Below are 26,666 nucleotides of genomic sequence, written 5' to 3' on the forward strand. Positions count from 1 at the left end.
GCGATGTGTGCGGTCTGCGGCCTGCGATGTGTGCGGTCTGCGGCCTGCGATGTGTGCGGTCTGCGGCCTGCGATGTGTGCGGTCTGCGGCCTGCGATGTGTGCGGTCTGCGGCCTGCGATGTGTGCGGTCTGCGGCCTGCGATGTGTGCGGTCTGCGGCCTGCGATGTGTGCGGTCTGCGGCCTGCGATGTGTGCGGTCTGCGATGTGTGCGGTCTGCGGCCTGCGATGTGTGCGGTCTGCGGCCTGCGATGTGTGCGGTCTGCGGCCTGCGATGTGTGCGGTCTGCGGCCTGCGATGTGTGCGGTCTGCAGCGTGTGTGGTCTGCAGTCCGCAATTTTTTTTTTCTTTGATTTAGATCCAGTTCCATACCTCTGGGCCAATCTCTACCAAATTTTGCAAAAATGCTAAGGGTACCACAGATCATGGGAACAACCCCTCTAAACAGCCCCCTCAATCCTCTCCCCCATCCCTTCCCGGCAATTGTATGAATGTACGTACGTCTGAAAATCAAAGGAAAACAAAATCCGGCGACCTGAGACTGCTTGACCACATGACACCAATGAGAAACCGATTTAAAACAAGGAAATGAAGCCATTTTGCACATTTTGCACCATTGTGCACTCCAGGTTAATTTTTGCTACAGCTTTAAACATTAATCTTCTTGATTGTTTACTAAAGTCTAAATAAGCCAATCATGATCGAGTGACCTAGCTTGTAAATATATGTATACTGCATGTATGATAGAGAAAGCACGAGGATTCCTGCAATCAGATTAAAGGTTTGCAAGCCAATGTTGTTACTTAGTCAAAAAATAAGGTAGGTATGGAATTTTTATTTTTTTTTGGTCGTTAAACAGCAGCTTTCTTGGGAAAATTGTTTTTTCTTGTGTTGCAACAGTTTCATAAACAAAAGTATGATTATTTCAGAAATCTCTATTATCAGTGATAACTGAATTTCAAATGACTCAGTAAAATAACTCACCCGTATCGATTTTTTTTTTTACTGCAAATAGTAATTACTAACGTCTCACCTTTGGTGTTATTTTTGTGAAAACAGCCAGAACGGTCATGAAATCTACCCAAATTCCGATGTGTGGTAAAGAGTTTTGGACGGAATAAATTAACATTCCCCCCCCCCCCCCCCTCCCCCGAGTGGAAACAAAATGGCGATTGGCGCTAACACTGATATTGTGTGTGCTCCCTCCCTTTCAGTGATAAACGTGACGTCACTTCCTCCGTGACAGAGAAATTTGACTGGTTAAACAAGTGGAACATGTCTTTCAATCCTGACAAATCTCACACTCTTACAATGCCTCTCCGAAAGGACCGACTGGACAACCCTCCCATCTACTTTCTCAACAATCCTCTCCAAGAAGTTCTGTCGCTCAAGCTTTTGGGTCTCACTATCTGCCATGATCTTTCTTGGGAAAACCACATTTCCAAGCTGGCCTCCAAAGCCAGTCGCCGACTGGGCATCCTCCGTCGTGCGAAGCCCTTCCTTGGCTCACCTGAGCTCCTCACCACATACAAGGCTTTCATCCGCAGCTCAATGGAATACTGTTCCCCCCTCTGGGCTGGTGCTCCTGCCTCACACCTTGCTCGGCTTCACGCTGTTGAGGCCAAAGCTTTCAGAATCATTGGAATCTCCTGCGATGTAGTCAACGCCGAGGGCCTTTCACTCACTCACCGCAGGCAGGTTGGTGGTCTTTCTGTCTTCTACCGACTCCTCTCCGGCCTTGCTCCCCCAGCTCTCTCTGTGCTCTGTCCCCCCAATATTCCTTCAGGTCGCACAAGATCTGCCTGCAACCCTCTTATGGTTAAACTGCCAAAGTCTAGGCTCTCTGCTCACCTTCACTCTTTCATTCCTCTTTTCTCCCGCCTCTGGAACAAACTCCCCCACTCCCTTCAATCCCACTCCTCCCTCCAGGTCTTTAAAACAGCTGTTCACCACCATCTCTTATCTTCCCCCATCGAAAACCTTGATCTTTTCTACCCCCGGTAATTCACCCCAGAGTCCTTGCAGTGTTCATATGTTTTAATCCTCTCCCACCTCCCCCCAAGTCCTCCCGATGTCCCTGCTCTCAAATGTTGTGTTTGTGTCCTTCCCCCTCTTCCCCCTCTCTTTTGTGTCCTTCCCCCTCTCTCCCCATCTTGTCTGCCGCTCCCCTTGTTTTTTGTGTTTTGTGTGTCGGTTTGTCTTTTTGTGTGATTAATGTTAACTCTTTCACGAGCCTCGATCTTGTATACAAAAAAAACAAAAAAACAAACAAAAAAAAAAACGAATACTTTAGGGCATATGTATATATTAGGTCGCAGTTTTGTTTTTTTTCTTCGTCAGTTGAGAAATTACAAACCCTACTTTACTTTTGGTCCTATTACAAGAAAAAAAACATCACTCAAACAAACTATTCTCATGTTGAAAACATGTTCAAAAGCATGGGGGGGGGGGGTGGGGGAACAAGAGTTAAACGGTAAGTTGGGCACATTTTATTATCTATAACCCTATTTGTGAACATCTGTTGTTCGGTTGTGCCTCATGGACAGCCTAAGGAAGTGACTTAGAGAGGGAAGAGGGGGTCCATGGGGGTAACTTTTCACGACAAAAAACATGGGTGCATCAGATTTAGATTAGGGGCGTGCCGAAGGGGCGTGGCAGCGGCGCGTGCCCAAGGGGTGTGGCTTCCTCTGACTGCACACACGTATTTATATTTTCCAAAAAGTATTGTTGTTTTTTTCCATGAGTATACAAAAAAAATGGGTCAGAAAATTGATGGAAGGGAGGTATGGAAAATACAAAAAGTATTTCCCAAAAATTCCACGACACACACGTGACTTTTTATTTTCCTGGCAACGCCGGGTAACTCTGCTAGTCATTTAGAAGGTTATCTATATTATAAAAGGAGCCGTGTCTGTCTGTTTGTTTGTTGTGTTATAACTTGAGAACAGATTAACGGATTTCAATAAATCCAATTACGGTGGATTCTGGAAACTCGCGGGAATGTCTGTAATCCCCCCAAAAAATCTTTTTTTTAATGGGTACATGGCCACGCGTGTAAACTGCAAATGCTAACACGTGACGTTGGCTATCCCTGCACGGAGAGCAGGATCTCCCAAGAATCCTTTGTTAACTTGATCGGATTTCAATGAAACCACTCAGGGAGTAAACATAACCACTTATCCCTCTCCCTACAAAGATGTTTTATCCACTGATTCCAAATCTCCACGAATCTCCTCGAATCCAAATCATACATTTTCCCAATTTCTTTCATTTAATGTCTTTTTTAACACCACAGAACAACAACCTTTTTTTTTTTTTTTTCAATTACGCAAAGATTGGTGTTCCCGTCAGCGAAGTGACGGGTCTTGTATGCTAGTAATAATAAATTAGAAAGCAACTTTTGTCCATACTTACAGATCCACAGATAATACAGCATTTTGACAGTACGCTGGAAATCCAACGGGATTTCTACAGCAAAATCCTGGTAGAAGCAGGGCTGCACAGGACAGAAAGATGGTAGGGGTGGCCAATTGTTCTTGGTTGTACCTGTACGACAGGGGGTTATGGAGTATGGGGACAGGGGGTTGTAAGAAAGGAATGAGAAGATAATGTGTATTGGACAAATGGACACGAATTGCAAGTTATGAGTGAGCAACTGTCACAGCATCAATGGGTCCCATGACAATCTGGTCAATTACTGCATCTGTCTTTATTTATTGAGACATAAATAAGATCAACATCAGTTACCAGTGTGTGCACATTTATTACAATATGGTATCTGCAGGAGAATAGGCCATGAATACACATTACACATATATAAAATATAAATCAGGAATCAGATGTACAGGGTGGTGTATATGTGTGATAAGAACCACCGCTGTTCGGGTTAGTGCTGTCAGCCTCGCTTGGTGGGAAGGGGTGTCTCGCCAGACAAGTGTAGGCTCATCTGTCAATAATTAAGCTGGAGGTCCATACTGCAAGCCAACATAAAACAGCTCCCTCCTCCCCCCATTTTAATTCGTATAATCCCCCTCGCCTCGAGAGACTGAAGACTAGCGGCCACTGACAACAACAGAAATGGGATAAAGAGACGAGAAAAGCACATCTGGACGAGCCTTAGCCTGTCAGTGACCCACTCAATCGGCCTGCATGAACACCTGCAAGTGAGGACAGCAAGGTGTGCGCCCACACTTCATGCCAACACACAGGTCAGATTGTTGTCATCGCCAACCCATCCGCAGCCTTCGCACATTATCCCAGCTATTTTATATTCTCGTTAGATATGATGTATCAAGTTCATTGGACCCCCCACCCCAAGCGTGCTTTCCATCTTGGGCGAAATCTGTGTTAAGATAGCTAATTGTGGCGTTTTTATCAACGCCGCTTCTAATAACAAAAGTAACAAGAAAGAGCAATGAGAGATTGCAGACCCTCACCAGGATGTGTCTTTAGTGGTTTTTGAGGCTTTTGTGTCAAAACAAATATGGCGGCCGAACCACGCGACCGATGACGTCATCATTCTTTTTTATTTTCCTCCACCAATTTATCCCTGGATGACGCTCAAGAAATTTCATCTTGATCAGATAAAGTTTTGCACTTGTCGAATTATGACGTCGTAAGGGAGGCACCTATGACATCATCCTTAACATTCCCCTCTGCACGGGGAATAAAATAAGTGCCGTTAACAATGACGTCATTGGTGCCTTCATCATGACATCATAATTCAACAAATACAACACTTAGTCCGATCAGTTTGAAGGAGAGTTAAATTTACAATGAGCCATGTCTCAATTTTTTCTTTGCAGTGCTTTCGGAGATATAGAAGTGCAAAGTTTTTCAGTTTTTCCAAGATGGCGCCCATACCACGTGACCTATGACATCATAATTATCATTAAAAATATTTTACAGGTGGAGTTGCACCTATGGTAAAAATTTCCTGTCAATCGGACCAACGGTTGCAGAGAAAATCATGTTTATTCTGGGCGGGCAAACAGACAGAGACTCAAATGCAATACCCTCTCCTCTGGCGAGGGCAATAACAACAATGATAATAGCACAATATTAACATTATTACAAAACAGTATGAATACCTTGAACAAGTGCCGTGTTAATGTGTATAAATAGCTTACAGTGGCATATCATGGGCACTCCTACCAGAAGTAAAAAATATTATAAACCACAATCACAGATGATTACCTTTTTAAACAGTCGCTACTGCTGTTTAACACTAAACTGAAAAAAATCTGGAGGAATCCAGACATTCTTGAGGCATTATATGCTTATCGCATCCCCCACAGACTAACAGACCCAAGCCTACATATCACAGAGAGGATAATAACATGACCCTTCCTGCTGCTCCCACAATGAGTGGGTGTGTACTAGTTATCAAAATTTGAGTTTGAGTCTTTTGTCCAGAGAAGACTTCTTTTTCGCCAACTAAATGGTTTGGCCACAGGGGATGAGCAGCAGAGGAAATCTTCCCGTCTGGTCGATGGAACCAAAATGATCCCATAATGGTTGATGTTAAGAAAAATGCATCCTAAAATGTCCGAGTTTACAAAAGCCTTGTTAGGTCAGGCTGGTTGTTGTATATTTCGTATTACCCGAGTTCATCTCTTGGAGATCCTGCTCACGCCGATCCAGTTCGGCTGCCTTCCGCTCCAGTTCTTGTTGCTGTTGCCGCAACTGCTCTGGAACTGGAACTGTTCCCTGCACACAGTAGCCACAAGATCTCCCTTCCACATATGAGGATCACATCCATTGCACACAGCTTCCTTGCAAAAGCGAGCTTCCAAAAGCATGATTTTTTTGGAAGTAAAACTTATGAAATTAAACTTGGGTAATTCAATATTTCTTTTGAATCTCGTACATTGACAAACACGAGAATCAACAGGAACATTCAACATCACAGTACAAAAAGTAAAGCACGGTGTGGCATATTTGTCGAGCATGACGGTACCTGTGGAGTGTACGAAGGCTCCTCGGTGGGCTGCATGACGGCTGGCTGTGTCTTTGCTATGTCAACTGGGCCAGCAGCTGGTGTTGCTGGAATTGTGGTTCCCTATCAAAGAGCCAATTAAGGGGCACAAGGTGCCTTTTCTCAGCAAAATATGCACTTTATATTGAAAACAAACTCGTGGTCTAACACATTGCTGCAACATTTTGCAGCATTCCACTCCATTCCACCTTTGCTTGGAACACAGTAGGCCTACATAACAACCTACCTTTGCACATAAACACAAGCTGGCTTCCCAATCTTACAATGTTACTTGATGCATTTTACAAACTAGATGGTATTCATAGAATACTTACCCTGCGCAGTCAACTTGGTACGAGAAAACTCTTCTGTTTTGGAAGGTTTATTTTTCTTTGATCCAATATGGCTGCCAGACCACGTGGGCGATGACATCATAAATTTCTATTCTCCAATATAATTGTTGCGTAGATCACGCTCAATACATTCCAAACTGATCACCCTAAGGGTTGTGCCTGTCAAATTACGACGTCACAATTGAGGCAATGACGTCATCGTGAACAACACTTATTCCCCCATATGGAATTCTTTACAATGAGCCACGTTTAAATGTTTTCCATTGAGTGGTTTTGGAGATAGAGGTGCAACGTTTTTCAGTTTTTCCAAGATGGCGCCTGTGCCACGTGACCTATGACGTCATAATTGTCATTACAATAATCTACAGGAGGAAGCCCTCCTATGGTGAAAATTTCGAGTCCATCTGACTAACAGTTGCAGATAAATTGTATTTTTTCATACTGATCAGATCAAGCGTTGTACTTGTTGAATTATGACGTCATAATGAAGGCACCGATGACGCCGTCATCATTAACATATCTTATTCCCCATGAGAAGTACTTCACAATGAGCAATGCTTCAATTTTTTTTCCATTGAGCAGTTTCGGAGATAGAGGCGTAACGTTTTTCCAAGATGGCGTCCATACCACGTGACCTATGACGTCATAATTGTGAACAAAAAAAAATTCTACTGAGGGTTGGCGCACCTATGGTAAAATTTCGTGTCAATCGGACCAAAGGTTGCCGAGAAAATGAATTTTGAAAATGCAGACACGTACAATACGCAACCGAATGCCTAACCCTGATTTTCACTTCGCGAGCACAGGGTAACCATGATGAAAAAAGGGAAATGTGGAAGGGATCTTCGGTTGAACCAATCCAAATCTCTGGCCATGAAGCCCAAACTCAGAGACGTCACCCTAACAGTTCAAAACACAAAAATCACGACATCAACGCCCTAAAATCAATGAAGGCCCACCTGTTTTTGATCGGAAAATGGGTTCTTCTCCATCATGCCACGCTGTGACGCATTTGTCACTTCAGTCACCGATGGGTCCTACAGATCACATGAAAATGATTAGATTATACAAGACATCAACAACAAAGATGCAGATGATGATGGAACAATCAGAAGCATACTCCGTTAACCAAAAAAGATCGCCAAACGCTTCCCTTTAACCCAATGCCATCAAATCTTCCAAGGATTTTTTTTTTTTTTTTGCCGATTTCTCAACAAAATGTCCATCTGATGATTGACTGGTGCAAAAAAAAAACGCACCCTCATTAATCTGTGAGAACACCTGCTCTGGAACTCAAGTCTGGCATTGAAAAGTGGATAGCACTTAACCGTATTGGATCTCAGGTAGGAAAAGAAGAACCACCTTTAGAGGCCATTTTTCCCCGCAGAGCAGGGGTTGGCCTTTTTTGGGCACCGTGGTCACCTTTTTGAAGCAATGTTTTATGACATTGTAGGTAGTTTCAGGTAGGAAAAGATGGAATATAATTTGCAGTTACCATGACAATCCTTGGTGCTGATGCGAAGAATCTGCTACTCACCTGGCAAACATCTGCTCCTTCAAATGCCAGTTGCAAAAGAGCAATAATAAATAAAAGCGAGATATTTGCCACACCTGCAATTGAGGATGCGAACGGAGGAACAGCAAAGCATTTGTGTTAAATTATATTAATATGGCCTCGTCCTTAATGTTATGGAAATTCACTCTTCGCCCCGAGATGTTCCGAGAGGGAGAATGTGCTCTCCACCACGTCCATGTCTTCATTCAATTTATACAAGTTTTAGCTCGAAACTTTCACATTTGTATCTCTTCTGGAATCAATGGATAAACGGTGCATGCATTATTTAAGTTTCTGTACTGTGATGAACTCCAGGATGCATGACCGGGTCCAATGGACGCAGCTTCCCATAGAATGACTTCGGGCCATGCATCCTTGGGTTAAAATGGCATGTTTGTTGTTCCCATCTGAGCACAAAGCTCAAGATATTGGAATCCCGGATTTAAATCCCACATACAACAACAGGCATTTTAAAGGCCATTTTCCCTGCAAGAGCGGGGGTTATCCTTGCGGTCCCCATGACAAACTTCTCCATTTTACCCTATTTTCTACATCTCCCCTTGTTAACCCCCTTGCCCACATTTCTTCTTCCACCACCTTTAGCCAATAATTTCTCCGTCTTCCCCGTCCTCTACTTCCTTCCACATTCATTTCCATCACTCTTCTCAACCAGTCACTTTCATCCTTCCTCAACACATGACCAAACCATCTCAACCTGTTTCTCTTCACAGCATCCATCACAGGCTCGATTCCCATCATCTTTCGCAATTCATCGTTTGTCCTCCTCTCTCTCAACGATACTCCGCACATCCACCGAACCATTCGCATTTCCATCCTTTCCAGCCTTCGTTGCTGCTCTACGTTCATTACCCATGTCTCGCTCCCAAAAATCATAACACTTCTCACACATACAGCAAACACCTTTCCCTTCAGCTTCAACGACACTCCCCTCCTCATCAGTACGCCACTCAGTTCCCGAAACTTCTTCCATGCACATCTCGCTCCAGCAACCGTTGCCGAGTCCGATCCACCTTCTCCATTCAGCACGTCTCCGAGGTAGCAAAATGTTTTCACACCTTCCAGCTTCACGCCGTCTCCAAGATCCAACTCAACATTTCCTCCATCTGCACCTCCCTCTGTGCACACCTTACATTTGAATGTAGCTGACACACTGGTTAATGACCCTCTCAAACCACTACATTTTTGATGAACCCACTCAGCGCACATTGTACATTGAATGGAATTCACTCCGACACCCTTCCTGCACACAGCACACGGCCAGTTCCCAGTTCTTTCCACCTCACCACATGCTTTACCACTTGCCATCACCTTCGTCTTTCCAATATTCACCTTCAGACCTTTTGTCTCCATACATTCCTTCCACTTGTTCATCTTTTCCTTCAGTCCATCCATACTTTCCGCAACCAACACCAGATCATCTGCACACAACTCCCATGGTAAACCCTCCTTTACGTTCTGAGCCAGCACCTCCATCACAGCTACAAATAGTAGTGGACTTCGTACCGACCCCTGATGCACTCCCACCTTCACCTAAAACTCACCACTGTTCCCGTCCTTCGTCCTTACAGCTGTGCGCGCTCTTTTGTACATTGCCATCACTACTCATATCAACCATTCCTCCACTCCTAACTTCCTCAATGCCCATGTCAATACTTCGCGTGGAACCCTATCGAATGCTTTCTCCAGATCAACAAACCCAAGAAACAACTTCTTCCTCTTCTCCATGTACTTCTCCTGCAACTGCCTCACAATAAAGAGCGCATCTGTCGTTCCTCTTCCTGGCATAAATCGAAACTGCATTTCGTCGATCTTCACCTTCTTCCTTATTCTCCTCTCCAACACCCTTTCCAATACCTTCATTCCATGCTCCAATAACTTTATCGCTCGGTACGAGCCACACTCCAGAGGGTCTCCAGACCTTTCCTCTCCAGACTCCAGACCTTTCCCCTTGTATCGAGGGACGAGGGTACTCAGTTCCCAATCCACTGGAATGCGGCCTTCTTTCACCACCAGATTACAGATCTCTGTCATTCTCTTCACACCCCAACTTCCTACTGCCTTCAACATATCTCCCACAACTCCCGTCGGCCCTACCGCTTTTCTACTCTTCATTGCTTTTATCACTTCCTCAACTTCCTTCTCAGTTATCTTCTCTGCCGGTGCTAAAACTGGATTACTCTCGATGTTGCCATCCCATTCATTCTCTGTATTCAACAGCATTTCCATATATCTTTTCCATCTTCCTTTAATTCCATCTGGGTCCACAACGATTTGTCCCACTTCATCCTTCAAGCAACTCACCCCATCACATCACACCTCTCTTTCGCTATCTGCTTTGCAATCCTGAATACCGCTCTCTGACCCTCTTCCGAATCCAAGTGTTCTCCGAACATTTTCCTACATGCCTCCTGCGCCTTTGCTGCCTCTTTCTTTGCAGCCTTCTAACTTTCATGCTCTGCTTTTTCTGCTCCTGTTCCCTTTGCCTTCTGCCACTCCTTGAACTTCTTACTCTTCTCATCAATCCTCTTTCCAACTTCATCATCCCACCACCATGTTCCCGAGTGCCTCGGTGGTCCTTTTGTCCATCCACGTACCTCACCAAAGGCTCCCAACAGACTATCTTTCATTGACATCCAACCACTTTCAAGCTCAACCACATCATCCTCTACCCTACTCAGCCTCTCTTTTAATGCCTCCCTTACTGTCACCTCTTTCAACCTCCACAACTTCGTTCTCGCTTGGTACTTCACCCGCCGAGCTCTCCTCGCACCTTTCACCCTTATGTTGCAGACAACCAAGTGGTGCTGCGAAACAGCCTCCTCCCCCGGGATCACCTTTGTGTCCCGGAGGTGCCCCCTATCTCGCCTACGCACCATCAGGTTGTGAATGGTTGTCGTCGACCCACCTGACGTGTATGTAACAAGCTTATTATCCTCTTTCTGGAACTGAGTATTACAAATCAACAAATCAGCTCCATCAGCAAACTCCAAAATCCTTTCACCTTCTCCATTTCTCACACCATATCCATAACCCCCATGAACTCCCTCAAAACCGTCCATACTCCTTCCCACATGTCCATTTAGGTCTCCTCCTACCACAACAACTTCATCTTTCACGTTTTCCATCAGCTTCTCTATCGCACACCAGAACTTATCCTTCTCTTCATCACTCCGACCAACCTGCGGAGCATATCCCGAGATGACGTTCACCAAGAGCTTTCCAATCATCATTTTCACCATCATCAACCTATCACTCACTCTAGTCACACTCACCACACTGTCTACAAACTCCTCAGAAAACAGGACACCAACACCATTCACACCCTCTGGGCACCCTTGCCACACAAACTTGTATTTCTGTCCCTGCCTACCCTTCACCATTCTCACACCACTTCCCTTCCATCTCGTCTCTTGCACACAACATATGTCCATTCTTCTTCTGACCAATACTTCCACCACTTCTCCTGATCTCCCCGTCATTGTCCCTACATTCCATGTCCCAAACCTCAGAAACCGATCTCCACTTCGGGCTGTACCCTGCCCATATGTAGTTGTAATTGTCATGGTTCTCTTTTTGAGGCAATGTTTTTATGGCCGGATGCCCTTCCTGAAGCCAACCCTCTTAGTCGCCTCTTACGACATGCAGGGACACGGTGTACCTATTCTAACCAGGTACACACCGGGATCCTCCATGTACAAGAAATATAAAAATATAAAAAATAAAAAATGGCAGTGACAGAAGAACTGGCAACCTCAGTATGAAAAGATGCCCCGAAGGTAGGTAGTTCAATGGAAATAAATAAATTAATTAAATTTACGTTTGCTCCTCCTGTTGCCCGAATGAAAGGTGCAAGTTCAATGCAAATTGGTATTTATTCATTCAAACTATTCACAATGATCCTACCAACAAAATGGCCAACTCAACTAAACATACACTTTCATAATACTTAGAAACAACCACCTCAACACCCTCTGGTGGAGACTACACCAGCAATGCTGGCACCAGATAGGAATCCCAACCAAAACCTACAAAGCAGACCCATCATGGGGCAAGGGGGGAGTGTTATAATCACTCATTCGGTACAATTACAGTAACTAAGCAAAAAAACAAAATCATAATCATAATTAAATAAATAACACGCAAGGTGGCAAAAGAGCCCATGTATAGGAATGAGGATGTGTATGTTTGGAGCCGTCGCTCAATGATGTTAATACGTTGGTGTTTGTTTTATATACGATACATTAATATCGGGACGTCGTTGGGATATCGCTTGGAATGGGACGGGGATCTTGGGATCGTACCTGGAAAGGGTTCACGGCCGCGGGGTCCGCAAATGGATTCGGGTCGAAATCCGCCATGGTTCTCCGGGTCTAGGTATCTCTGCTTCCAGGTCTCACTCCCACGGTCGCAGCTCCGTTATGAATCGGGACTACGATCAAACCTCGGCGGCCAAACTCCAAACGCAGCGCTCCAAAGCAGGCCCGACGTTCAACGCACCTCAAACCCACACACACACTTCCGGGATCCTCGCGACCAAATTGATTGACAGTACGTCACGTGACCCTTCACGTGGCGGGTTGCCACGCCCCTTGGTGTTGGGAAATCGCTTTAATCTTTCACTACACGTTCGTTTGCGCTTTTTTTTTTTTTACTTGTTCGACAAAACCGGTAAATCGACAATCTTGCTCCGACCGAGGCGAATTCGAATCCCGGCCGAGTTAAACATCCGCGCACAAAACCATAGGTTGGCAATCATAGCGCAAGCTGCCAGAGGCCCGTGGCAAAGAGCCGCAACGTATGTAATCCTAATTTAATAATTTAATAAGGGTCGCACACAAAGCACGTGACGTTTTAGGGGCGGGCGATTCCCAGAGCGTCACGTGGGGAGGGTGCACTGAACTGAAAATCTATCGAACGCTCATAGCCCGTGAAAAGTGTACCCGTCGTGTCGCCATCTTGGTCAGCACAACTAGAGTCACCAAACCACGAAGACTCCAAAGACCCCAAAAATTATTTAACACCCTTAAAACCCCGAAGACACTGAAGACCCTAAGCTAAGACCCCAAAGACACAGCTACACAACACTTTTTAAGCGGTGAAGCCATTTCAATATTTTTTTTTATATATGTATATATATTTTTTTTTTTTTTTTTTTTTTTTTTTGTATACAAGATCGTGGCTCGTGAAAGAGCGAACATTAATCACACAGAAAGACAAACAGACACACAAAACAAATAACATCGGGAGCGGTAGACAAGATGGGGAGAGAGGGGGAAGGACACAAACACAACATTGAGAGCAGGGACCGAGAGACATGGAGACATCGAGAGAACTGTGGGAGGGAGAGGGCTTTGGGGGGAAGGCATGGGAAGGGGGGGGGGGGGTGGGAGAGGTATAAAACATATGGACACTGCCAAGACTTCCAGGAAAGAAGTTGGAATTTCAAACAAGGTGGATCTGGGGTGAATTAGTGGGGGTAGAAAAGATCAAGGTTTTGGATGGGGGAAGATAAGAGATGGTGGTGAACAGTTGTTTTGAAGACCTGGAGGGAGGAGTGTGATTGAAGTGAGTGTGGGAGTTTGTTCCAGAGGCGGGAGAAAAGAGGAATGAAAGAGTGAAGGTGAGCAGAGAGCCGAGATTTCGGCAGTTTAACCATCAGAGGGTGGCTGGCAGATCTTGTGCGACCTGTAGGAATATTTGGGGGACAGAGCGCAGAGAGAGCTGGGGGAGCAAGGCCGGAGAGAAGTCGGTAGAAGACAGAAAGACCACCTACCTGCCTGCGGTGAGTGAGTGAAAGGCCCTCAGAGATAGCTTCATCGCGGGAGATTCCAATGATTCTGAAAGCTTTGGATTCAACAGCGTGAAGCCGAGCCAGGTGTGAGGCAGGAGCACCAGCCCATAGGGGAGAACAGTATTCCATTGAGCTGCGGATGAAAGCCTTGTATGTGGTGAGGAGCTCAGGTGTGCCTAGGAAGGACTTCGCACGACGGAGGATGCCCAGTCGGCGACTGGCTTTGGAGGCCAGCTTGGAAATGTGGTTTTCCCAAGAAAGATCATGGCAGATGGTGAGACCCAAAAGCTTGAGCGACAGAACTTCTTGGAGAGGATTGTTGAGAAAGTAGATGGGAGGGTTGTCCAGTCGATCTTTTCGGAGAGACATAGTAAGAGTGTGAGATTTGTCAGGATTGAAAGACATGTTCCACATGTTTGACCAGTCTGTGATTTTGTCCAGGTCTTCAGAGAGTGAGGAGGCTGCAGACTGCCGATCTGAGGGAAGAGGAATGGAGCGGCAGAGAGTGGAGTCATCAGCAAAGAGATACAGAGGATTTTCCAGAGAGTCGGAGAGATCATTGATAAAGACCAGAAAAAGCACAGGGCCCAGCACACTGCCTTGGGGAACTCCAGCCTGAACGGGAAGGGGAGATGAGAGAAATCCATTCAGGGCCACACGTTGACTATGACCAGAGAGGAAGTCCGCAAGCCATGCATGGAGATTTCCATGGATACCATAGGAGGAGAGTTTGGTGAGCAGAGCTGGGTGCCAGACCGTATCGAAGGCACGTGAGTAGTGTAATAATGTTGCTTCTGGGACACCTCCGTTTAACATGGGAAATCCCTATCTAATGTCATTTACCCCCTTGTCTTTTTCAAAAATCATAAACACCTCTATTTCTCCCACCCTCATCTTTATGAACCTTTTGTCTGTAGTACCTATCCTTAATGTTGTTCATTAGACCACTCAAACACTACAAATATTTGTTTTCTCTTATAGACCTATCATCCTTCTTCTACATATCATCTGGCAGATTAATCTTTGACCCATTCACTTCCATATTAAATCTTTCCCTCCCTCATTGACCCTAAACACCTATATTTCTCTCACCCTGTTCTTTACGAACCTTCTAACCTTTTGACATGTTATCCTTATTCATTAGACCACTTAAACACCTGTGATCCTTCTGACCTTATGGACCTTTTAACCTTTTACTCTTAATATCATCTGGTGAATATAACCCACTCAAACATCGACCCGACAAATATTTGTTTATGTGTGGGAAATAATTTAATTCTCTTGCCACTCTCTTCACCATCTAATATATTAACAAAAAATATGTTTGAGTTTGGTTCTTTATTAAGATATTTTAACTGAGCTAAGATAAAATGGTAAACCTCCCTCAATGTTCTTGTTTGAGCACCTCCAGTGCCACATACCATTTTAAAATTAAAGTATATATTTTCCTGACAACCATCAAAGTTTTCCGTCCACTCAAAAATATTTCCATCTTTTTTACCCAATTCACCGGTATTTAAATTAATTCTCTTATTTGTTTTGTGAATTTTTTTACCAGTTGCCTTTTCAATTATACCTATTTGATATTTTTCACATTCATTATGTTTTCCATTTATATACCAAGGTTGATTACACCTCCACTCTTTAGTCTGGTTGATACTTGGTTCTATCATTTATATAATAGTAAAAAAGGCGGCGGTAGCCCGTTAAAATCCCCAACCCCCCCCCCCCCCCCTTTTTTAACTTATCACTTATATATATCTTATCACTTATATATATCTTATCACTTATGTATATCTTATCACTTATATATATCTTATCACTTATGTATATCTTATCACTTATATATATCTTATCACTTATATATATATCTTATCACTTATATACTTATATAACCATAAGGGAGACTATCAATTCCATTTTCTAAAATAAACCTCTTATCATCAAAAGCCCCCAATGCTTTCTTATTTATCTCTTCTGAATATAATTGATGTTTATAACTTCTTATTCCATTAATCTTTCTAAACTCTTCTTTCTTTGTTGTTAAACAGTTATAATAATCCTTAAAGTTTATTGTTTCTTTAATAACATTTTTCTTTACACCTTTTAACTTCTTATCAGTCTTTTCAACGTTATTCACAATGTATTTATAAGCATAAGCCTTTGACCTCAATCCCACAAATTCACTCATAACATTTCCTCCTAATTCATCCTTGAACTTTCCAATCACCTTTTTATTTTTAGAAGAGAACAACTCACTCTCTGGACTGTAATTACTCGTGTCATAGATATTAATGTCTCTTTTCATGTCTGAATAAACATCGTTGGTATTAATTTTCAAAATAAAACTATCTGTATCCATATAAAGTAGATTAACATCATTTTGATATTTCTTCCTCAAGTTATTATAAAAGTAATCATACATTAATGACTTTGATAAATCAAGAATTGTTGTTCCAATATAAATAGGTTTGTTCATTTCAATACTCTCTTTAATCAAATGGATCGCACAAAAGTTCTCAGTAAAGACCTCAGCTCGAGTAAAACTCGGTCTATTAATTAATTTTGATGCTTGTTCCCAAGATGTTGATAGTCTGATATTTTGTCTTTTCCTCACATTCTCCATAGTCTTACCAAAGACCGCATTATTCATCAATTTATAAAAGTCTTTCTCAAAATCTGTTTTTGACTCTGTTCTTCTTTGTGTATTAAAATCAATGTACCCCTTTAACCAATGACTTTGATTGAACTTTAGAACCCTATGGATCTTCTCTACTCTTAGACCTTTTGATAAATATTGTCGCAAATTTCTTTGGTGTAGAACATAATTTTTCTTGTTATATAATGTAGTAAGTAATTTTTCTGTTGATTCACCTATATCAAACGATCGTTGATAATCACTCAACCATTCTTTCTTTGGACTTTCTTTCTCACAAGCAAATGGGAGATCTTTGTGTAGGTTATGGAGTTCCTCTGGATATTTTAAATCAATTTCAAAATAATAACCAACTTTTTCTTCATCCAATTCTTTTTGTGTAGAGATACATACATCTTGTAAAACGTTTTTGTAGTCTTTTTCCTTTACCCATCTAAGTTTTCCATAAGGAAGAGCCTGAGACATTGCCCAGCCATACAGGTTGTTCGCGTCATAGTACATCAAGTAAGAACTCTCTTTCGTTGGATCATAATTTGGAAGATATTTGTTATTTGCTTTTGCGTATCTACTCGAGCAGACTTGTGAAATTCCACCTCTTTTTGCCTTTTCAATCATCAAAAGCATATCAACATCGGTTATCAAATCCAAATCTTGTTTTGTCATTTTCAACATCGCACTCCAGGCCAATCCAGGTGCTGTGTAGTAGTGAGCAGGATCCAATCCATATCCAGTGCGACAAACAGATCTAAAGGCTTCAAATACATCGGCCAATAAAAGCACATCAGTTTTGAGATACAAATCGTGATACTCGCCAAGATTCTTGATGTTATATTTTTCCCAAACATTTTGTGCGTGTACATAATCTTTATCAGATATATGACTATTATTTAATTTGTTATAGAAATTTTCTTTTGAAGGAAGTTGTGTTTCATTGAATCTCTCAAATGAGTCCATATAGTCATAGGGGTAAATTCCCTTTTGTGTTAGAAAATCTTTATCTAAAAAATACTCTGAAAGACATGGAAACTCTTTTAGATTTTGAACCAAGTTAACCAATGGACTTGCCATGAATTTAAATGTATCAAGAAATCTGATATGAGTAATAGGAGATGTGTGAATTGTTTTTGTGAATGAAATGTATTTCTGATCCGTGTTTGGAATTGCTGAGATACTTCCAGATGTCTTTGAGAGTTCCTTGATAAATAGATGTGTATCATAATGAGCGTTGTTATGAAGAAAGACAGGAATGAAAGAGGGGAGTTGATAATTAATATTACAACTTTGATGAGCCGGACCTCTATATTTACCAGTGAGATGACAATGGTCTCTAACCTTTAGACCTTTACCAATTTTCTCCTCACAAATATGACAGACATTGTTTTTTATAAATTCCCTTTTTTCTTTACTTGTTAAGGACATTGGTTTATTGGTTTCTCTCATTATCTTGGTTAATCGAACACAGTCTTTTTCTAGTCGTTTCACAAACTCCTCTGGGGTATTTGAGCCTCTATACATCTCTAACTTGTTATATTTATCACCAACGGATGATTTGATATAATAACAAAAACCACAAGGAGTATGTTTTTGATATTTATTTGTGTATGATTCTTTTGGATCTTGAGAAGCAGTATCAATTTTTTCTAAAATACTTTCAAAATCAGCATATATAACAAATGGATGTTTGATCTTTTTATTTTCATCTTTGAATGTGATCTTTGAGCCTTCTTTAGGCATATTGATTACCGTTGATTTATGTTTGCCACAATAATTTGAATGTTTATCTAATCTTTCTTGTGAATTGAAGAAGTTAAGACAACGCAAACAAATATATATTTTATTTGTTCTCTTACAGACTTGTGGTTTTATTAATTTAGCAATATCTTTGATGTATGTATAATGTGAATTTTCGTCTGAATTAAAATATAGAAGATTAATATGAGTTTGTTTACAATTGTCAGAAAGCTTTAAAACCTGAATGTTGTTTGTTTCTGTTAGACCATAAACATTAACTGATAAATTATTCATCTTTTCAAATTTAGGAATATCATTTAAAGTCATCGGAAACTTTAGATCTTTCGTATTTAATGTATTCTCATATTTTTTATAATGAGATACTCTTTCATCATGAAAATGTGGAGGATGTAAGTGTGCTAAAATAGACCAGAGAAAACATTTATTGTCTTTATTTTTGATATTGATAACTGCTTTTCTATTTTTGATAACACTGGGTAAATCAATGTAAGAAGAAGCTTTTAGAGGATCTGATTTAAGAATATGAATGTCTATGTAAATAATTTTTCCTATATTGAATCCACTTCCTACGATTGAATTATCCACATCTTGCTCTTGTTTAATAAGTTCATCATAGACTCCTGATGTTTTAAAATCTTGATATGAAGATATAAAGTGTGGCTCAGTTCTCATGTATGGTGCATCTATAACTCCTTCATCCTTTGTCATTTCTAATTTTACTCCCATATAAAATTTAAGTGGTTTCATTTCCTTTAGTGTTTTTTCAATCAACGTTTGAACAGCAGGTTTAACTATTTCTACAGCATCAACTATAGACTCTGGTTCAGGAGGTTTGAAGTTAAAGACTCTTATTTTAATATGTCCTTTGAATGCTCCATCAGAGTTTTTAGTTGTGATAAAATTTGATAAATGCAGATTTGTTTTAAGATGTATTTTGAAGCCTTTCTTGAGGATATTTTTATTACATGTAGAACAGTGTTTTGTTTCAGGTGGAAGAGGGGAAAGTTTGTTTAAAATGTTGTATGTATGTTTTGCGGTGAGAATATGTTGTTTATAATATTTTACTTCCTTCTCGCAAGTATCACAATAAACCATATTTATAGCGTGAGAAAACGTGGTGTTTTATATATATCACTGTGCTTAAAATAAAACACTTTTGAGCTTTACAGCTCCGTTTTATATATATCGCTGTGCTTAAACTAAAACACTTTTTCACTCAGAATCATCTAAGTCATAACTATCACATGAATACTCAGAATCATACTCAGAGTCATCAATAAAGCTACTCTCATAACTATCATTTGAGCACAAACTATTAGTATCATAACTATCATCTGTGTTCAATGAAATACTATCATCACCATCGTCCAAGTTCAATGAAATACTATCATCACTATCGTCCGAGTTCAATGAAATAGTAAAATCTTCACTGCTGTATTGACTCATATTTAATTAGCAAGAAAAATATTCCCATCAATATCTATATACTTTCTTTCATTAACAGATTCAATCTCTACAATTTTTATATCAAAAGTTATCTTTAAATAATCTCTAACTATCATAGAACGAAATGACATTTCACCAGAAATATTAACATCATTCATTTTACTTAGATCTACACCCTTTGGATTATTAAAGAAAATACAAATGTCTCCTCTAGAATTATTAATGGTCTTATCATTCTTTTTCAAAGTATCGTGGTCAATCACTTTTTCAAGCTTTGAATAAATTGCCAGGAGTAGAGGAGAAACTTTTGTTAGATTTACTTTAATGGATGTCTTTCCAGGTATAGTTAGAGCTCTTCCTTTAAATGAAATAGAGGGGCTCATGTTATTTTCCATAACTGGTTTTACCCAAAAATTTCCATATTTATCTTTGTTCAATTTAACATCTTTGACATATTTTTCTATATCTTCCACCGAAGTAGAGATTGATTGAAATTTGTCTTTTGTGCTTTGAAACATTGTATTTATTAATGAATAAACTTGCGTTTAGTTTAAGTAAAATTTTACCACATAAATATGATAAGTTCTGAAGGATATTTAGAATTTCCAGACTCTCCATATGATAAATTAGAGAATTGTCTGGCTTGTGATAGAGTGGGGCTTAATGATGAGGATTCATATAAACAATGTTTATTCTGTGATTATATTCTAATTAATGATAATAAGAAATATAAAAAAACATATAACTCTTTTAAATTAGAACCAAAAATGAATTACTTTACAAGATTAATAAGAGAGATGAATGTTAAGCATTATGGTGATAATACACCATTTCTTACAAGGAAAGAGACTCTTTGTATTGAGGAAATGTATAAGGGTTTAATGATATTTATTATTCAAAATAATTTTAATGGAAATGTTAATACAAGATACTACATAAATAAAATAATGAATTATTTTGAAATTAAACCCGAACTCAGGATAAATATAGAGTTTCTAAAATAGCTCAAAAAAAGTTGGATGACTTGTTTTCCAAATATATAAATGAATGATTTTTTACCCGTTTGGGAAAATAAGATAAAATTTAATAACCATAAAAACATTCCAAATTCATTGAGATGTCTAATAGTTGGTTCAAGCGGATGTGGGAAAACCTGTTTACTTTTAAAGATGCTCCTTGGTCCTAATTTTTTAGATTATGATAATTTAATAATTTTTACAAAGTCAAGTTTTCAACCCGAGTATCAACTACTCTCACAGGGTTTTAATGCAGGTCTTAAAAAGGAAGACATTATCGGTTTATTTAAACTTCAAAACAAACTGAATGATTATAATATTGAAGATATAATACAATTATTTTGTGATACACAGAAATCAAAATCGAAACCCATAACTTGTATTCTCAGTGATAATACGGATGATATACCTTCACCTCAAGATTTAGATAAATCAAAAAAGAACCTCGTCATCTTTGATGATTGTGTTAATGAGAGAAACCAAACAGTAATGGATAGCTACTATACAAGAGGGAGACATTCTTCTTGTAATTGTATATATCTTAGTCAATCATATTTTCAACTCCCTCGACGCTCAATAAGAAACAATGCCAATACTTTTATTTTATTTAAGTTAAATTCAATAGATGTAAATAATTTTTGGAGAGATAATTGCTCTACGTTATGTAGTAAAAAAGAATTTGAAAATTATATGAAACACACGATTGGAAAATATAAATATATTGTTGTGAAACAAGATGAGATACTAAATGATATTTTTCAATAAATAAATACAGAAAATGAATACCGAAGAAAGAGAAAGAAAGTTTAAGGAACATCAACAATTAGTTTCAAAAGTTGTTAAACAACAGGAAGAGATAAAGAAGAAACGGAGACAGAAACTAACTGGTGAAGAAGCCTTTGAAAGAAAACAAGAGAAATTCTTTAAACCACTTTTGAAAACTCAACACTCACCTACAGTTCCCACGGTAGAATTTACTCCGAAAAAACTTCAAATGCTCAAAGATTTTAGTCAGATAACAAAACAAGAACTTGGTGAATTAGAATATGATGACGAGGGATTATTTCGGAAACTTGAGGAGGTAAATCAACCCCCTAATTATGTTGTGGAAGCTCTTCAAAACAATGAATATTCGGCGGGTTCAAAAACCAGAGCAGGTCTCATTCCAACAGAAGAACCAGCAGTGTTTCATCTTGTGGAAGAAAAGGTATTGATATTTAATGATGAATTGATGTTCTTGAGTTCTACTCAACCAAATGTTAAATTAACTCCAAGATTAATGTTTCTTCTAACAAACCCCGGATTCAGCGGTTCAAAATATTTTGAGGAACCACTTGATATGGAAAGAGAGGAAGATAGGGTATATATTGAGTTGCTAAATGCACTTGATTATGGAGTTTCTGTTGCTGGTAAAAGTAAGAAGAATGAGAAGGAGAAACATATTATTGATGCTTTAAGTAAGCTTGGTTCGGGTGTTAGTTTTCTTCCAAATGACCCATCACAATTAGTTAATAGGCTATTATTGTTGTTAGGTAGTAAGAAGGCTGGAAACAACAATTGTTTTAATGAATCCTCAGCCATTTTAGATCAGTTGATGAACATGAAAATAATTAATAAATGTCAATACAAAGATATTTTATTAGATATTAAATAAGATGAGAAGCACAATTCTTAGTTTTAATTTCACAACGAGCGATTACACAGCTTCATTCCCTTACCCACTACAACTTGACCCCCTTACCTCATATGAGGCATCTTTGTTGTCAATGGAAACTTACAATACCCTTTTTAATATCACAGAGAAAAACAACAAGTTTAGTTATAATCCAGGAAGTGGATATAAAACTATAACCGTTTCACCTGGAGCTTACGAGATTTCTCAAATATCTTCAGAAGTCTCTCGCCTTATGAAAGAAAAAGGTGATGAACCAAAAAATATTGTAATAGATATTCAAAAACACACTTCAAAATCAACTATTAAACTTAAAAATAATTATAAAGTTGATTTCACGATTGAAAATTCGTTTAGAGAGCTATTGGGTTTCTCTTCAAAAAAGATTGAAAATAACGGGACGTTTTACAGTGATAATGTTATCCAAATATCCTCCGGTATAAATTCAGTATTAATTCATTGTGATTTGATTGATGGTGCTTATAACGATGGAATAAGAACAAATACAATATTTTCATTCAGTGCATACTCAACCCCGATTGGTTATAAATTTAATATGGAACCAAAAAATCTTGTCTATTTACCTGTGTCAGGAAAAACCATATACAGAGTAAATTTTAGGATAACCGACCAAGATAATCGTATGATATCCTTTAATGATGAAATTATATCCATCAGAATTCACCTACGTGAAGTTTTTCAATAAATAAATAATGGTTATTGTGAGAAAACACGAGTTGGGAAAATATAAAATAATTACAGGGGAGGGCATGTTCCTTTCACCAGACTATACAAGGTATGTGGGTAGAGGATACTATAAACCTAAGAGACAACGAGGTGTAGGTCATCAATTTCGAAATAAAGGAGATGGGATAATTGATACTCTAATGGGTATTGGTTCAACCATCCTTAAACATAAAGACCTAATTGGTTCAACTGCTTCTGCCGTGGGCTCCGTTGCGGGTGCTATAAAGAGTATAAAAGATGCTCAAAAGGAGTCTCATAAATTACAAGCAATCAAAGAAATAAAAAAAGGTAAAACTCAACTATCTTCACAAGAACGACAAAAAATCATTAAAATACTTGGGTCAGGGTTTCAACAATTTTAATGCTATATAAATACAAGTATGGAAGCGATTGATAGTATCTATGATTTGGATGATACGATTATCATTTCAAACTCCACTAAAAAGGAAGACTATTTTAAGGTAAATGCTATAACAGGAACAGACTGGAATTCAAACGGAACAAAAAGTTTTGAAATAAATAATCAACAAACTTACTTGAATATAGCTGATAGTTTCTTGCTGTGTAAATTTAAATTCACTAAGGCTGCGAATAATACTAATGCTACACTCGTAAATGATTTCTTCTGGAAAATGTTTGACAGTGTCCGCCTGTATATTGGAACACAAGAGGTTGAAGCGGTTGATTATGTCTCTGCTACATCTGAAATGATGAAATTTACACTATATTCGTTTAGTGATAGAATGGGTAAGGGAGCTGTTGAGGGTTTTATTCCTGATATGTCAACGGGTACAAACGCAGACCCTGGTTATAGTCAAAGGAAGTCAATGTATAATGATGACGCAAAAGCTGAGAATAGTTTTACCGTAGCAGTACCTCTGAAAGGTATATTTGGATTTTGTGATTATGATAAAGTTTTGTATGGGCTTAAAATTAGATTTCAACTACAAAGGAATGATAATGTAAATAGATTGCTTTTTGGGGATGAAAATGCTTTTGGAGAAAATAATAAATTTGTTATTAATGATTTGTGTTGGTATATCAGTGAATATACTCCTAATCTTAAAACGGAAGAGATGTTAAATAGAAGACTTAACTCAAAGAAACCGCTAAATGTATCATACCTTAAAAGAAGATGTCAACACGTTAAACTGGAACACACTACCTACACTTGGAATTTAGGTGTTCTTCAAGGAAAGCCACGATACCTCTGGCTCATTTTTAAAAAACCAGATGGAGAGGACGGTACTAATAAGAATAATGCCCTGAGTGATAATGCAAAGGTGAAACAACTTCGGGTTTCTCTTGATGGCACATTTTATCCGCGAGATAGATTGGAAATTGATTGGGAAAAAAATGATTATGCGGAAGCCTACAAGTCCTACCAAAAGGTGTGTGAAAGTAATGGTAATAATGATCCTATTTTGGATATGGTTGCGTTTCAAAAACTTTATACAATCTACGCAATTGACCTGAGTTCTCAAAAGGAAACTATAAAGTCTAATCGAGTGGATACTTCTCTATACATTGAAAGAGGGGAGAGTGAAGAGGTTAATGCATATTGTTTGCTTTTGGAGGAAACAGAATTACAGATTAATACAGATAATGGTGTTATGATTAATATCACATAGGTTTTTTCTCATAAATAAATGGTTGGGGTATATGTTAATCAAATCAATCTTAATAAATTAACATCTTGTATTCAAAATCAAAAGCCTTGTATTATTAATGTTAATACAATTCAAAGAAAAGGAGCTGTAAGAATTGATGTTTTACTCACACACACACAAGTAAAAACACTAAATGATGTTGGATCACTTAAAATTAAAATGACGAAACCTATGTTAAAGAAATATTCAATAGACGAGTCAAGAGGAGGATTTCTCCCGTTTCTAATTCCTTTATTTGCTGGTTTAAGTGCGGCGGGAGCATTGACTGGTGGTATTTCAGCAGCGGTAAAAACTGCTAACGAAAGGAAGGCACAACTAAAAGCTCAAAAAGAATTGGAAAGACATAACAAGGAGTTGGAGAAACAAATTAGTGGAAGTGGTGTAATTGTAGATTTTGCTCAAAAACTTGAAAGTCTACCTGATAAAGCTAGATTGTTGGTTGGAGATATGCTTTCCTCTATCGCTCAAGCGGGTGTTAAACTAACTAAACGGGGTAATGGATTGTATCTTTCTCATAAATAAATGGATAAATGGTTTAAACAATTTGGAAAGAATACAACGTCAAATATAGAACTAGCTAAGTATTGTAAAACACTAAAAATTGATAATGTGGTTATTTGTATGAGAGATGAATTAACACATATAAATAAGAATACAAAGAATATTATTATGAATTTAGACACACAGAATGGTTCTCATTGGGTTTGTATTCATAATAGTCAGGATAAATATTATTTTGATAGTTATGGTATGCCACCACCTGTTGAAGTAATACAATTCTTACAGAATGGTGTTTATCAAACATTCCAAGTTCAAGAAATTAATTCTAAATGTTGTGGCCAATTATGTTTATATGTATTATTTCAACTCAACAATAATGAAAATTTTTATGATATCATTTTTTATCTAATATAAATGACCTATGTTGGAAAAGATGGTTCTATCTTTGGAAAATCCTCTCAGGATATTGATTTATCAAATTATTATACAAAGGCACAGGCTGAACGACAAAAATATAGTGTAAGTAAAAATATTAATATGAAGAATACTTATAAATTAATCAATTATCCAAACCCTACAGATGCGAATGACTTGATTAGATTCAGTGATTTATCACAATATATATCTTTAAAGAAAACAGCACGTTTTGTGAAACAAGTAAAATTTACAACCACAACACCTGGTTATACTGACCATACACCTTTCCTCATTGAATTTAACTACCTGCTTACAATTAAATTTTATAAAGAAGGACATTTAGTTAATATGCGAATTAATAAATGGGGGTATGATATGCCTGATTTAGGGTATAATTGGTCTTTTTCAATAAACATAGAAGACCTACATGATTTAAATCAGTCTCGTAAAGAAGAATATTATCCACTTGGTGAAGATAAGGATTTATGTGGAAGTACAATTAGTAAACAACAAATACGTGATTTTAAGAAAATAAAAATATATGATAGTATAGCGATGGTTCGCATGACAAAGAAGGAAGGTAATGAGATAAGGATAGAAAGCCGAGGAATACAAACCGATTTGGTAGTGGGAAGATGGGGTGGTATTACCTGTCATAATATTAATCTCACATATATTTCTGATACATAAATGGCAGGAAGAAGACTACAAGAGAATTATAATTTTTGTATTCAAGGATACCTACAAGAAAAGGGTGCTCGGTATTACATACCTTATGATTTGGAGCATATACATGGGAATTTTGTCATTAAAAACTGGCCTTATACTGATATTGTTAAACCCACAAATAGAGACTTGTTTAAAATATTAAATAAAAATGAACTTCTCAAAGTTATGAAATATAAAACTCTTTTAGAAATCGTCAACAAATCTTATTGGTATCCTATTATGAGAAAAATAATTATAGATACAAGAATATCTCAAAATCCAGATGAGTATATGTATAATATTCTTTGGGGTTCAAACTCAAGGGTAGCAAGGGATGAGGAAGGAGTTGAAGAAGAGAAGGAGGAGAAGGAGGAGAGGGAGAAAAA

At 38.8% G+C, this 26,666-nt stretch overlaps 1 protein-coding gene across 1 annotated transcript in view; it reads right to left on the minus strand.

Moving 5' to 3' along the window:
- Window positions 1-12,741, minus strand: part of LOC137421150 (secretory carrier-associated membrane protein 1-like) — a 31,076-nt gene extending 18,335 nt beyond the window's left edge. The window contains exons 1-5 of the mRNA XM_068106895.2: window positions 12,206-12,741; window positions 7,288-7,365; window positions 5,958-6,059; window positions 5,602-5,707; window positions 3,413-3,544 (exon numbers count right to left, since the gene is read on the minus strand). Coding sequence (XP_067962996.1) covers window positions 3,413-3,544; window positions 5,602-5,707; window positions 5,958-6,059; window positions 7,288-7,365; window positions 12,206-12,262 — 475 coding nt within the window. The 5' untranslated portion in view covers window positions 12,263-12,741. The remainder of the gene's footprint in view (window positions 1-3,412; window positions 3,545-5,601; window positions 5,708-5,957; window positions 6,060-7,287; window positions 7,366-12,205) is intronic.
- Between the last annotated feature and the right edge of the window lie 13,925 nt (window positions 12,742-26,666).

The sequence above is a fragment of the Myxine glutinosa genome, chromosome 2 (assembly GCF_964187855.1).
Source record: "Myxine glutinosa chromosome 2, kmMyxGlut1.1, whole genome shotgun sequence".
NCBI classification, from domain to species: domain Eukaryota; kingdom Metazoa; phylum Chordata; class Myxini; order Myxiniformes; family Myxinidae; genus Myxine; species Myxine glutinosa.